The 16045-nt window shown below is 36.4% G+C and overlaps 1 protein-coding gene across 1 annotated transcript in view; it reads left to right on the top strand.

Moving 5' to 3' along the window:
• The window catches only part of HOMER1 (homer scaffold protein 1), a 137740-nt gene that overhangs the window by 100136 nt on the left and 21559 nt on the right, over positions 1–16045 (top strand). Inside the window, exons 6-8 of the mRNA XM_060093087.1 lie at positions 9202–9358; positions 13433–13543; positions 14162–14242. Of these exons, the coding sequence (XP_059949070.1) occupies positions 9202–9358; positions 13433–13543; positions 14162–14242 (349 nt within the window). The remainder of the gene's footprint in view (positions 1–9201; positions 9359–13432; positions 13544–14161; positions 14243–16045) is intronic.

The raw sequence follows: 16045 nt of genomic DNA, 5'->3' as shown, positions 1-16045 counted from the left end.
TAGTATTCATTTCGGCACTATTAAGTCTCAAATTGTTATAGTTTACTGTACTCTTGTGCAACATGCGTAAAAGTATTTGATATGACAGTTTTTTCAACATTTGTTTTTTAGTGCAGTCAGCAGTACTTTGGGCTCTGCAGAGGAAATAAGAAAAAGGTTAATGGGAATCCATTGATCAGCTTATCTGTGGCCAGACATCACTACTTAATACATTAGAGGTTCAAAACATGTTCAGAGATATGAAGTAAACAAGCTATAGTATATCAAAACTTTGTTCATCTTTTTCTTTCCTGTTCCAAAGGCATTGTTTTAATTTTTTCCTGCCCAAATCAATTTTAATTATACCTTGTCTATGTCCCATTCCTTTCCTTTGTGTATATCTCTGCCTTTCTAATCCTATTTCTCTTATCTACTTCTTATCACCATCTCCAGTTGCCCTCATCTCCTTCCTTTTAATTTTCAACTCTCTTATTATGTGTCACAGCTGTTCTGTTTCCTGCCCACCCAGTCTCTTCCTATGCCAACAAATACAGAAATGAGTGGAGCAGCTTAGAGACCATTCTACCCATTTTAAGAAGACCTGACTTTCCAGAGCTCCTATTATTTGTAATCCTACAAGTCATAGAAAGAGTATCGAGGAGTGCTTCGATAGACTTTTTTTTCTTTTAGTTGTGTGATATTTTTATTTGAAGTATAATTTATGTATAGTAAAATTCACCTTTTCTACTGTACAGTTTTATGAGGTTTGACAAATTTGTACAGTTGTGTACACATCAACACAATCAAGGTAAAGAAGGGTTCAATCACCCCCAAAATTCACCCCTGCTCTTTTGTAGTCAGCCTCTCCCCATTACCCCCAGCTCCTAGCAACCAGTGATCTGTTTTCTGTCGCTATAGTTTTGCCCTTTCCCTGATGTCATATAAATGGAATCATACATTAAAGAAAGAATGGAATCATACAGTATGTAGCCTTTTTTAAAAAAAAAAAAAACTGGGGTAAAATATATATAACATAAAATTTATCATCTTAACCATTTTTAAGTGTACAGTTCAATATTGTTAAGTATATTCATGTTGTTGTGGAACCAATCTATAGAACTCTTTCATCTTGCAAAACTGACGCATTATATACCCTTTTAACAAAAATTCTCCATTCTTCTCTTCCCGCTAGCACCTGGAAGCTACCCTGCTACTTTTTGTCTCTACGAATCTGACTACTCTAGCTAACTTATATAGGTGGAATCATATAGTGTTTGTCTTTTTGTGACTAATTTATTTCACTTAGCCTAATGTCCTCTGGGTTTCTCCATGTCGTAGTATGTATAAGAATTTCCTTCCTTTTTTTTTTTTTTTTAAAGTTTTTGTTTGTTTGTTTGATTTGGCTGTGTTGGGTCTTCATTGCTGCGCGCGGGCTTTCTCTAGTTGCGGCAAGCGAGAGCTACTCTTCATTGCAGTGTGTGGGCTTCTCATTGCAGTGGCTTCTCTTGTTGCAAAGTGCGGGCTCTAGGCACGTGGGCTTCAGTAGTTGCAGCACGCAGGCTCAGTAGCTGTGGTTCCCGAGCTTAGTTGCTCTGCGACATGTGGGATCTTCCTGGACCAGGGCTCGAACCCGTGTCCCCTGCATTGGCAGGTGGATTCTTAACCACTGTGCCCCCAGGGAAGCCCCAATTTCCTTCCATTTTAAGGCTCAGTAATACTCCACTGTATGTATGATGTATTTACCACATTTTGTTTATCCATGCATCAGTGGATTCTTGGGTTGCTTCTACCTTTTAACTATCTTGAATGATACTGCTATGAACATTGTTATGCAAATATATTTTAGATATTTACCAAGAAGTGGAATTACTGGATCATATGGTTATTCTATTCTCAATTTTTTGAGGGACTACCATACCATTTTCCACGGCAACTGCCCCATTCCCACCAACAGTGCACAAGGGTTCCAATTTCTTCATGTTCTCACCAACACTTGTTATTTTCTGTTTTTTTGACAGTAGCCATCCAAATGGGTGTAAGGTAGTATTTCATTTTTGAATTTGATTTGCATTTCCCTAATGATTAGCAATGTTGAGCATCTTTTCAAGTGCTTACTGGCCGTTTGTGTATCTTCTTTGGAGAAATATTTATTCTAGTCCTTTGCCCATGTTTTGATCAGGCTGCTTGTTTTTTGTTGTTGAGTTGTAGGAATTCTTCATATATTCTGGATATATGATTTGCAAATATCTTTTCCAATTTGTGGGTTGCCTTTTAACTCTCTTGATTGTATCCTTTGATGCACAGAAGTTTTAAATTTTGCCATACTCCAGCTGTATCTATTTTTCTCTTTTATTACCTGTGCTTTCTTTGATATATCCAAGAAATCATCGTAAGTCCAATGTCATGAAGCTTTTCACATGTTTTCTTCTTAAGGGTTTTATAGTTTTTGATCCTATGCTTGATCCATTTTTAGTTAATTTTTGCATATGGTGTGAGACACAGAACTAAGTTCATTCTTTTGCATGTGGATATCCAGTTTTCCCAGCACCATTTGTTGAAAAAAACTGTCGTTTCCTCATTGAATGGCCATGGCAACCATGTATGTGAAAATCATTTGACCACATATGTGAGGGTTTATTTCTGGACTCTCTGTTCCTTTGGTCTATATGTCTGCCTTTATGTCAATACCACATTATTTTGATTACCGTAGCTTTATAATACATTTGAAATCAGGAAATGTGAGACCTCTTAACTTTGTTCTTCTTTTTCAAGATTGTTTTATCTGTTCATAGTTTCTTGAGGTGCCATATGAATTTTAGGATGGATTTTTCTATTTCTCCAAAAAGCACTGTTGGGATTTTGATAGGGATTACATTGAATTTGTAGATCACTTTGGGTTGTATTGACATCTTCACAATATTAAATCTTCCAGTCCATCTACATGGTATGTCTTTCTGTTTATTTGTGTCTTCTTTAATTTCATTCAGCAACATTTTATAGTTTTCATTGTACAAGTCTTTCACCTTCTTGGTTAAATTTATTCCTAAGTAATTTATCCTATTTAATACTATTGTGCACAGAATTGTTTTCTTAATTTCCTTTGCAGATTGTTCCATGTATATAGAATCACAACTAGTTTTTGTGTGCTGATTTTTGTATCCTGCAACTTTGCTGAACTCATCTGTTAGTTCTAACAGCTTTTTTTGTGGAATCTTTAGGGTTATCCACATATAAGACCATGTCATCTGCAACAGAGATAATTTCATTTCTTCCTTTCCAATTTAAATGCCTTTTATTTATTTTTCTTGCCTAATTCCTCTGGCTGGGACTTCCTGTATCATATTGAATTTAAAGTCTTGTTTCTGGTCTTAAAGGAAAAGGCTTCAGTCTTTCACCTTGGAGTCTGATACTAGCTATGTGCTTTTCTTACATGGCCTTTATTATGTTAGGTAGTTTCTTTCTATTCCTAGTTTATTGAGTGTTTTGAAAAATCACAAGAGGATGTTGAAATTGGTCAAGTGCCTTTTTTACATCAATTGAGATGATCACATGGTTTTTTTCCCCTTCATTCTGTTAATGTGGTATGCTATATTGATTTTTTCTTTGTTGATCCACTCTTGCATTCCAGAATCTCTTTTCATTTTTAAATAGTGTCTTTCAAAGAGAATGTTTCAATTTTTATAAAATCCCTTTTCTCAGTTTTTTAAAATGGATCATCCTTTTGGTGTTGTATCTAAGAAACCTTTGCCTAACTGAGGGAGACAAACATTTTCTCCTATGGTTTCTTCTAGAAGTTTATAGTTTTATATTTTGAGTTAATTTTTGTATTGAATATGAGATATGAGTCAAGATTCTTTGTTTTTCCTTTTGTATGTGGTTATCCAGTTGTTTCAGCACCATTTGTTTAAAAGACTATTCTTTCTCCTTTGGATTGTCTTAGACCCTTTATAACTATCTTCATTTTAATCATTTTCAGATATTTTCCTGTCTTTCCTCTCTCCCTTGGAGATCCAGGTTTTGCTCTTGTATCATAATCTTTCACCTGAAGAACTTTCTTTAATATTTCTTATAGTGTATGTCTGCTGTTAATGAATTCTCTCATCTGTTGTTTGTCTGAAAAACTCTTTATTTCACTTTCATTTAGAGAGGTATTTTTGTTGTGTGTAGAATTCTGAGCTGAGAATTGTTTTCTTTCATGACTGTCACTCCATTGTCTTTTGAATTACTTAGTTTGTGATCAGAAACCTACTGTAATTGTTACTTTTGTTCTTCTATATGTTACATGTTTTTGAGTTTTTTGGATCTGAGGTTTAATGTCTTTTATTATTTTTTGAAAATTCTTAGGCAGATTCTCTTCAAAATATTTCTTCTCTTGGGGCTTCCCTGGTGGCGCAGTGGTTGAGAGTCCGCCTGCTGATGCAGGGGACACGGGTTCGTGCCCCGATCCGAGAAGATCCCACATGCCGCGGAGCGGCTAGGCCCGTGAGCCATGGCTGCTGAGCCTGCGCGTCCAGAGCCTGTGCTCCGCAACAGGAGAGGCCACAACAGTGAGAGGCCCGTGTACAGCAAAAAAAAAAAAAAAAAAAGAAAAAAATATATATATTTCTTCTGCCTTTTTCTCTCTTCTCCTTTTGGGATTCCAGCTACACATTTGTTGAACAGTTTGATATTACCCCACATCTTGAACACCTTGTTTCTTTTTTCATTCTTTTTTCTATTTGTGTTTCAGTTTGGCTAATTTCTATTTGGTTTCAAGTTCACTGAATCTTATGCAGCCATGTCACGTTTACTGATGAGCTTGTCAGAAGAATTCTTCATCTCTATTATCATGTTCTTTACTTCTAGCATTTCCATTTGACTCTTACAGTTTCCATCTCTGTTGAAATTCAACATCTGATGATACAGGGTGTCCTCCTTTTCCATTAAAACCTTTAGCATAGCTATTTTACATTCCTTGTTTGATAAATACTACATTGTGGTCATCTATGGGTGTGACTCTGTTGACTGCTTTCTCTCTTGGCAGTAGGTTTTTTCCCTTACTTTTTGGTATGTCTTATAATTTTTTATTGAATGCCAAAAGTAAGGCATTCAATAAAGATAAATAGTATTTACTCCTGGAGATGGGCCTGACTCTTCTGCTAGATTGTTAGTGTGAATGTTAAGCTGGATTTGGAATTTGTTGTTGCTGTGGTTACCATGAGTACATCACAGGCTTTAAACATGTCTAGCATTACTATGTGCTTAGAGTTGGGTTTGGGTTGCTGGAAGGTTTTCTTACTGTTTCTACTCCACCCTCAGCTTTTGGTCTTTTCTATGTACCTTTGCCTCAGAGGGGGTCTGTCTCTTGATCTCCCCCCAGTAGAAGGCTGCTATCAGCTTGGTGGTAGGGGATAGGGTAGGTTTCTCTATTGTCCTTGTCCAGCCTCAATCTTGGGCAGGCCCTCTGTCCTGGGGTATCAGGGTGGGGTTCTCTCAGTGATCCTGTACCCCTCCAAGTAGCAGACATTCATCCTTGTAACTCTAACAGTCTTATGCAGGAGTTTCCTGCCCCGTCCCCCAGGGTTGGAGACCTCTAAGGGTCTAGGACCTCCAGTAGTCTAGGACTGTTTTTTGTTCTTTTCACAGGGTTATAGAGTTTTATTCCCTACTTTTCCCATAGCCATCATGGGTCTTCATCTGTGTCTGGGAGGGTGGGGGTAACAAGATTTTCTCCCCTTCTCCCAGTGATTTAAGGCTTTGTTTCCATAGAGGAAAAGAATCCTGACCATGCTTTGTGGCTTTTCCACAGTGGTGGCCTCTTCCCTCACCCAAGGATCCCTGGAACTTCTGTCACTGTGGAGTTTGGGGCCCAGCACAGTGGTATGTGAATGCATTCTGGTTCACTGACATGGAAGCTCTCCAAACCTCATCCTTTTGGGTTTTTATGGAGGCTGCATTATGTAGACATAATTGATTAACTCATTGGCCATTAGTCATTGATTCAGTCTGCAGCCCCTCTTCCCTCCCTGGAAATCAGGGATTGGGACTGAAAGTTCCAACTCTGTTCTCATGGTTGGTTCCCTTAGCAGCCAGTCCCCCCATCTTTAGGGGTTTCCCCAAGTCACTTCATTAACATAAACTTACTTGTGGCTGAACAGGGCTTATTATGAATAACAAGACACATTTCACCTTTATGGCTCTGGATCAGTTTCAGGAACCAAGGACAAAAGACCAAATATTATAAAAAAAAGATGCTCCCATTGCTCTATTACTTAGGAAAGTCTAAGGGTTTCGGGAACTGTTGAACTAGGAACCATGGACAAAGACCAAAATGTATGTTTATTATAAATCGTAATATTACAGATATATAGTGGGTTTTTTTTTTTTTTTTTTTTTTTTTTGCGTTACGCGGGCCTCTCACTGCTGTGGCCTCTCCCGTTGCGGAGCACAGGCTCTGGACGCGCAGGCTCAACGGCCATGGCTCACGGGCCCAGCCGCTCCGCGGCATGTGGGATCTTCCCAGACCGGGGCACGAACCCGTGTCCCCTGCATTGGCAGGCGGACTCTCAACCGCTGCGCCACCAGGGAAGCCCAGTGGGTTTTTTTTTAAGTCATATGTAGTATTAATTTGTTTGCTAGGGCTGCCCTAACACACACCACAGTCTGGGTGGCTTAAACAATAGACATTTATTTTCTGTAGGCTGGAAGTCTGAAGATCAAGGTGTTGATAGGGTTGTTTCTCCTGAGACCTCTCCTTGGCTTACAGATGCTTTCTTCCAGTGTCTTCACATGACCTTCCTCAGTGCATGTCTGTGTTCTAATTCATCTTCTTATGAGGACACCAGTCATATTGGATCAGGGATCACTCTAATTACCCCATTTAACTTAATTACTTCTTTTAAGACCCTGTCTTCAAATATACTCATATCTTGAGGTACTGGGGGTTAGTATTTTAACACATTCATTCGTGAGCAGACACAATTCAGCCCATAATGCAAAGAATTGGGGAAAAAAACAGAAATGTAGAGATCATCTAGGACAGTACTGTCCAGTAGAACTCTCTGTGATGATGAAAAGTTCTGTATCTTTGCTGTCCAGTATGATAGCCACTAGTCATGTGTGGCTGTTGAGCATATGAAATGTGCCCAAAGGGACTGAGAAGCTGAATTTTTTACTTTAATTCTGAGCAATTTAAATGTAAATGGCCACATGCAGCTAGCGGCTAACATTTGGACAATACACAAATAATGACTGAAATAATTGTGATGTAGGCTGAGTTCTCAAACTCTTAATGGACTTTGCTACGTACAGATTGTAAGATAAAACCTAGAGAAATAAAAAATAAAGCACTCTCATTTTTGTTCTTTTTCCTTTTATAAAGACGGTAATCTTACTTTATAATTGTGAAATTTTCAACAAATGTGTTTTAGAAATATTCAAAATCATTTTTTCTGCTCTTTAATTTTTAAGAGGTTTGATATTTGCATGTATCAAGTGTTTAAATTAGTTCAGTAATATTTTTGTTGTCAGATTATAGAGTCCATTTAAATAAAACTAACATCTGTAGCAGAAAAAAATTGGTAGATGGTTTAAAAATCTATAATTCAGTTAGGGCAGGTGAATTGGTGCATGGTTTACTCAGAAAATCTGAACCTGGAAAATCATTCCACAAAAGAAGAAATGGAAAGAGCTTTCTTTTTAAGGATAGAAATGGATTGTTAAATTAATAGCTTAACTTATCATTTGATTTTGTCCTTTCATGGTTGATGAAGTTTTTTCTGTAAACTTTAGAAAATTTTTTAACTTTTCATTTAAAACTGATTTTAGACTTACAGAAAAATTGCAAAAACTGTACAGAGAATCCTTACATACCCTCATCCAGCTTGTCTTCACGTTAACATCTTATGTAACCATAATATAATTATCAAAATCAGGAAATTAACATTGATATAATGCTACTAACTAAACTACAGATCTCAGTTTTCACCAGTGTCCCTTTTCCGTTCTAGGAACCCATCCAGGATCCCACATTGCATTTAATTATTTCTTCTTAGTCTCCTCCATTCTGTTTCTCAAACTTACCTTTTTCTGATACTTTTGAATTGTGCCAATCAGTTATTTTGTAGAATATATATGATGTTTTTTCAAAATTTTAATGATGGCTATGCATTTTTGGGAAGAATGCCACAGAAATGATCTTGCTATGCTGATATGTCTTCTTGCTGGTGATGAGCTCTAGAAATCTTCATGATTGAAATGATGCTTTCTTTTATACAATATATATTAAGATTACTATAAAATATCAATCCACCAAAACATTTGCTCTGTGATGCAAATGACTTTTTAAAACCCAAAATGCTGATTAAAGAAAGCTATTATCATCACTAGTTAATGGGATGAAGTTAGTAGAATTTCACTAATAGGAATAAACTGTTCAATAATGAGAAAGAGAAACCATCTTTTTCTTTCAAATGAGGTAATTCTTTCTTCATTGGAAAGTTAAGAAGGAATTATCAAGAGAGGTGTCTTCTCACCTAATGGAATTGTCTTTGTAATAGAAAATTATCTTGGCTGAGATACTTAACTCTGGGTAACTTATCAAGTAGAACATTAAATGAGGAAAAAGGTGATTGCTTTAGTTTTGTTCTATAAGTGACACTGGAATTCTATCAGAAGTTAAGTTTTTAGAACCAGTTTCTAGGTCTAGCCTATCATATGACCTGAATTCAATTTATTACAGCAAATTTTGTATTTGGGGCATTTAAAAATTCTGAATAAGATGACGTAAATCAACAATTTCAAAAGAAATACTGTATTACATGTTCCAGAACTTATTAACATTGAAGCATCCTCATATGTTTTATATTAAGGAATGAAATTGTATTTCAGGCTTTGACGCTCTTAAAAAATATAGTACGTTGTTAGGTTTTGTTTATAGATATTTTTCAAGATATAATGTTTATTCCTCAAAAGAGGATGGGTAGAATCTCTTCTGTAGATACTTGTATCTGACATAAAGAAGGGAACTCTTCCACATTAAGCCTTCTACTTTGGTAGCTTTTATATTTCTTTACTTGGTAGGTTTTATTCACTAGGAACATTTCAGTGAAATATTTGTGTTTTTATTCTTTCGGTTGTTTTTGAAACATTCATGGGTTATAAACCAAATAACAGAAGTGAGTACTGCTGTCTCTTCAATGTAACAATATTCAGCATAATGGGCAGAATTTTCTTTTATTTTAGTTCAGCAATCAGCAAACATTGGGAGGCTGAACTGGCTACCCTCAAAGGAAATAATGCCAAACTCACTGCAGCCCTGTTGGAGTCCACTGCCAATGTGAAACAATGGAAACAGCAACTTGCTGCATATCAAGAGGAAGCAGAACGTCTGCACAAACGGGTAAGTTCAGGGCTGCTATCGGTAAGGATTTATGGCTAACAGATTTTCTTGATCAGAGGAAATTTACATGTAGATTCAGCACAGGAACATCTTATGGAGATTTTTGTTGGTTATCAAAACATATATATGGTTTGTATTATATGTTTATTGGTTAAGAAAAATATTTTCTGCAGTTTAATGGGAATGAAGAATATACAGCTTTTGGAGTCCAAATACCTGATTTCAAATTCCTGTTGTGCCACTTATTAGCTGTCTGACCTTTGGTAAGTTGTTCCCCACTTTCTATTCAGTATTCTCATCTATAAAATAGGAATAATAACATAGACTCTGTAATTCCTGTGAAAATTGAGATACTGAATTGACGTGTAATTCCAGAGTTAATGATAATGCTTTTATTATTTTATTTTATTGTTGTTTCTTAAAGAAACAACAGTAAATTTGAAAAATACAGGTAGAAAATTCTTTATAGAAGTTGGTAACAATACAAATATGGGGCAGTAAAAGAAAAATCAGACATCGCAATACCATTAATATCAGAAGACTAAACAATTACTTAATAAAGAATTATTTTATTCAAAGCATATGCATTCACCCAGTAGGAAGCAGATGCCACTAGTTTCTGTTTTTCAAACAGCTGCCAAAGAAGTGAACCCCATAGACAAGAGGAAATGGACTTAGAGCACAGTTTGAGGAATGTACTTAGTGGACCAGGCTGACCAGGGAAGTAAGATAGAAGTTGAGTAGAGACAGGAGGGAGAGTAAGAACCCTGAGTAAACACCATTCTATCCTAAGTATAAAAGTCAACTCATGAGGGGGAAAGAGGGAAGTTGTTATTTAATGAATATAGTGTTTCCATTTTGCAAGATGAAAAGCTCTAGAGATCTGTTTCACAACAATGTGAATATACTTAACACTACTGAACTGTACATTTAAAAATGGTTAAGATGATAAACTTTTACTGTGTTTTTTATTGTTTTTTACCACAATAAAAAAAATTAACTTAGGACAACTGATTCATAATCCAAAAAACATTCATTGAGGAGCTATCCTTTTTATGTATTCCCTGCCCTTGAGGAATTTTTGCTTTAAGTAGTCAATTGAATTTTAAAGAATTTAAGAAACAAAGTATTTTTATTTACTCACATAATTATAATCTCCAGTACTCTTCTTTCCTTCCTGTAGGTCTGCATTTCCATCAGGTGCCATTTCCCTTCAGCCTGAGTAACCTCCTTTAGCATTTTTTATATATATTTATAAATATATATACATATATATTTTGTCTTTACTACAGGTTGTGTTTTCCTATTTCCTCACATGTCTAGTCATTTTTGGTTGTATATTGGATATGTTAAATGAGATGATGTTATAGAGCCCATAGATTCTGTTATCTTTCTCTGAATATTCAGTGTTGAATTTTGTTTCAGCGAGCAGCTAAATGACTTGTTTAGTCATCCCTTGGTATCTGAGGGGGATTGGTTCCAGGACCCCCCCCCCAACCCCACCAACCACCTCCTGGATACCAATATCCACAAGTACTCAAGTCCCTTATATAAAATGGCATAGTACATTCATCCCTTTGTATCCACAGGTTTCACAGCCACCGTGGGTATGGAGGGCTGACTGTAGTTTGAAGTTTGGGAGGTATAGACTTATGCTTTACTAGTTGGTTTATTTCCGTTTTGTTCTTAATTCTAGGGTGAATCCTTGAGTCCTGGAAAATCTTTATTTCTAAGGCATAACCCTTCTGGGGTTTCAGTGGGAAGCTTAAGGTGCTTGCTAAGACCTACTTTGGTGGGACTCTAACCTCAAAGTGTCTTCTCTGTGGTGAGCACTACCACGGCTTAGCTCTTTCAGCCTTCTAGCTTCTCTCCTATACCGCTGAACTCCTTGGATTCCTACTTTTACATGTTCAGTTCAGAAGTCAGCCAAAGATTTAAGGGCTTTCTATATGCTTTTTAGAGGTCATTTTTTCATACAGTTCCCTGAATTTCTAGTTGCTTAAGCTGTTCTGAGGCATCCCCAACTCCTCAGACTCCTTGAGAAAATAAGATCTCAGGTTTTTGCTTGAGTTCTAGTCAAGCAACTCAGCCAGACTGCACAGTGCCTTCAGGCAAAAAGATGTGTAAATGTGTATCTCACCCAGTATGATGCTTTCTTTCAGTCTTTTGCCCAATTTGGTCATTCACCAGGGCCTTCTAACAGTTGATGTTTACATTTTGCCCATGATTTGCAATTGTTATCTGAGGGAAAGGTAATCCAGTAAAAGCTACTCCATCATCATCAAAACTAGAGCTCCTCATGAGGAATATACTACCTAATTGAGCAAAGAAAACTAATATATATTAAACAATAGAGAAATAATTCCCAAGATTTTTGAACAGATGTTCAGTGTTGTGGACCAGAGGTCAGGAGAGCCTTGAGCACTTGAGTAGATAGGAATGGCTTTCTAGAGAAGTGCATTCTGAGCTGAGAGTTGAGGGTTTGGTTAGTTTTGAATGGTTTTCAAAGGTAAGAGAAGACATTCTAGTTAAGTCAACAAGATGGATATGAGCATGGTTTGTTCTTAGGACAGGGAGATTTGCCTGCTTTTAGCTGAAAGTGCATAACTCGGTGTCTTGGGCAATGAGATGTTTAAGTAGTTTGTGGCTAGCTTATGGAGGACCTGAGAGTTTAGATTTGATGCTATGAAAAAGATGAGCCATTGAAAGGCTTTTAATGGGACAGTCACACAATGAAAGATGGATATTAGCAGTTTGCAGAAGAGATAAAAATAGACAAAGGATATAATTAGGTCCACTGGCAGGTCATTGTTTTTGTTTACACCTGGATGATAAGGGTCTGCACAAGGCTCTTAGAGCATGAATAGAAAGCAAGAAAGTGATATGAGAGGTAGAGTGACAGAATATGGGGGTTAATTCAATACTTGGAAAATGTGAGGGAGAGAGATTTGCTGTTTCCTTAGTAGTCTACAATTTATTATATTCTAGTCAATCAAAATGTATGAGATCCTGAAATGTGTAGAGCTTTGATAAGGTGTGTGTGTGTTTATGTTGACTTCTGTCTATTTTGACTGTTTTTGGATGGTATGACTTATAAGGATAATGCCGTTCTCTGCCCTCTCAAAAAATAGCAAGTGCACATTAGAAGTTATGTTGCTCTCTGGACCCTCAGTAAATTTGTATTGAGTAGAGAACTGTTCTCTTTTGCTCTAAGAACAAATTGATATGAAGATATTCTAGTATCAAATGATTTAAGTTGTATTTTAAACATATCTTTTCTTCCAGATTCCTTTACATTTTAGAAATGTCTTTGAAAACTTTTTCACTTCTGCAAGGCCAGTTTTCAGAACCCATATTTAATTTGAAGGCTACAGATGGAGGGCAGATGGCTGATTTTGAATTTGTTTTCAGAAGAAATTTTTAAAGAAGACTTTTGTTACAGGGGTTCTCTACTGTCATTAATCACTTAATTTAAGTTTTCCTAACCTTTTCATGACCAAGTCTAATTATTTCCTTTGTTCTTTTTCCTTAGTCCTGAATTGATTTTTTTTTTAATTTTTAAATTTTATTTATTTTTGGCTGCGTTGGGTCTTCGTTGCTGCATGCAGGCTTCCTCTAGTTGCAGCAAGCGGGGGCTACTCTTTGTTGTGGTGCGCGGGCCTCTCATCGTGGTGGCTTCTTTTGTTGTGGAGCACGGGCTCTAGGCGCATGGGCTTCAGTAGTTGCAGCACACAGGCTCAGTAGTTGTGGCTCTCGGGCTCTAGAGTGCAGGCTCAGTAGTTATGGCACAGGGGTTAGTTGCTCCATGGCATGTGGGATCTTCCCGGACCAGAGGTGGAACCCATGTCCCCTGCATTGACAGGAGGATTCTTAACCACTGTGCCACCAGAGAAGTCCCCTAAATTGATATTTTTAAAGAATCAATTCTATTCATTCTACCCTGTCAATATTTCTCAAAATTAATTTTGATATATTGATTCAAAATTCATTAGTCACCTATCAGGGACTTATATGTCTTCAGCAAGAAATCCTTTGAAATTGTGTAATTTAATCTGTGTTTTCATTTAATTTTAGGTTACTGAGCTTGAATGTGTTAGTAGTCAAGCAAATGCAGTACATACCCATAAGACAGAATTAAATCAGACAATACAAGAATTGGAAGAGACGCTGAAAGTGAAGGAAGAGGTATTTGCTACTTCTCACTTGTCTGTAATCTCACTAAAATATGTGTAAAAACATTACAGTCTATGTCAGATTTAAAGGTACTTTATGCAGTAAGGTCGGGTTGTGGGGTGTTTTTAGGATGAAATTTTTCTTGAGTGATATTAAGCTTGTTCATATTTTTCCCATCCCTGTGTCTTTTATGAACTACAGTGAGGCAGTCAGACTGAGATACTGCCTCTTGCCTTCTGTAATGAGAATTGCATTCATACAAACAACAGAAAACCATTAGAAGTTAAATGAATTTTACAAGCTGTTCCTTTGTCTAGTTTCCAGTCAAAAGGTTTAATATCCCAGGAAAGAATTATATCCACAAAGCTTGAAGCAACCTTAAAATGTTCAGACTGCTGTTTCTAAGCAGTGCTGTACCAAAGCAACCAAGCTGATTTGTTGCTTAAGATTATGCTGTACTAGACAACATACCCATAAAGATGAATTTACCCCTTGAAATCAGTATAAAGGAATGTTTTTTAAGTCATCTTTTTTCTAAGGACTGGGACAATAATTTCAGGGAAAAATAAGGCCTTCTCTTTCCTTGATATAGTTAAAATATTGTTAAAGATATTGCTCTACTTTTTCTAGGAAATAGAAAGATTAAAACAAGAAATTGATAATGCCAGAGAACTACAAGAACAGAGGGACTCTTTGACTCAGAAACTACAGGTGAGCTATAATAAAATTTTTTATTCATTTCTGCATAAATGAGAGTCATCAATCATTCTTTCACTTAGTAATGACTTTTTTTCTGCAACTCCATTTATAGGTTATTGGTCACTTTTCTTTTCCAGGACTTCTGATTCATGCCTGATCATTGATTTTTCAAAAATTACTTGATAACTTCATCTACATAGCTTATCATCATAGACGGTCATTTTATAAATTGTCTTTAGTAAATTATTTTAGAAATGTCTACTTTTTAACATAAAAAGTACTCTGAACTTAAAGAAAATTTCTCAGATGGATTATATTCAGTTTTGGAATTCTGCTCATGTTTTTTCACTCTGAACTAATGTATGAATTACAGCAGTAGTTGTGCCCTAATGGAAATCAAGGTAGTGTTCTTTTTCTTTCTTTGCCCTAACTAATTTTACTCACTTTTCTCTGCATAAATAGTATGCTTCCTGACTCTAATTCACATATACATATCCTTTGTCAGTGGTAATCAGCCTTGGTTGGGGAAGATTTCTCAAAATTACAACCAAAATCTCCTGCTGCCAGCTCAGGCATTTTTCTTAGACCCCATGACCTCAAGAAGGGTTAGGACCACTTCAGGGCTTGGAGTAGTTATAAATGTATGTATAAAGTGATGAATTTGGGACAAAGGATGATAAGTAGGACCTGAAAGCCTAGGATTGGAAAGAGTACCTAGATTATTATAAGAATGACCAACATTTATTGAGTGCTTATTATGTACCAGATACTGTGCTTTACTTATATTATGCATTTAATCCATAGAACAGTCATATGAGGAAACTAAGGCTTGGATAAGTTAACTTGTCCAACCTACATTTAAATGAGCACATTCTGTAACAGAGACCCTTCATAAAACAAACAGTTTCTTTATATGAAATGAGATATTTCCTTCTTTCTCTCCCATCACTGACTTTCAGCAGTCTGGGAAAAATGAAGTTGCTTGTTTTGGTCTGCCCTATTAAACAGTGTTCCTATAATTAACCATTTGTGTAGATTAGTGGTTCTCAACTGGGGGTAGTTTTGTGCCCCAGGGGACATTCAGCAGTGTGTGGAGATATTTTTGATTTTCGCAGCTAGGGTATTTAGTAAATTGAAGCCAAGGTTGCTACTGAGCATTGAATTATCCAGCCAAAATTTCAAGAGTGCCAAAGTTGAGAAAACCTTGGTGTAGAATTAAAATATGAAGCATGTAATCAGGGCTGGAAGAAATGGGGGAAATGCAGGCTAGTTTTGTCTTTTGTTTTGGTTTGGCTCCCATTGTTTAATTACTTGCTTTGATACAGGCAGTTACTAAGCACTTATATATATTAGCTCTAACTCTCACAGTAATAGGTGTGGTATCCCCATTTTCAAAGAGAAGGCCGCAGTTTAGAGGTGTTAACAAGTTTAATTAAAGCACTTAGAAAGTAGTGAAGCCTAGATTTGTTTTGAATCTAAAATCTCTGTTTTTTCTGCATTACCACACTGTTTCAGCAGCCAAGCATCCAAGCCATCCCTAACAATTCTTGGGAAATTTTTTTTCAGTTATGTACACATTTACATTGTCCCAGAGAAACCGAGAAATGATTTATTCATATCAAGCTTCTAAATGTATTTCATCATTGATTGAGCAGTAATTGAATCTTACAGTTGGCACCTAGAATTGTGACTGTTAATTTTTACCTGTTGTTTCACTGAATATCAGAAATACTTATCAAGACAGCCTACCTGGAATAGGACAGGGAAACTTTCAGAAAACCTAAGGGTGAATTCTAAAAGGCCAAGCCACAGAAA

This window comes from Mesoplodon densirostris, chromosome 3 (genome assembly GCF_025265405.1).
Source record: "Mesoplodon densirostris isolate mMesDen1 chromosome 3, mMesDen1 primary haplotype, whole genome shotgun sequence".
Taxonomy (NCBI): Eukaryota; Metazoa; Chordata; class Mammalia; order Artiodactyla; family Ziphiidae; genus Mesoplodon; species Mesoplodon densirostris.
This window is presented reverse-complemented; position numbering and strand designations above follow the sequence as displayed.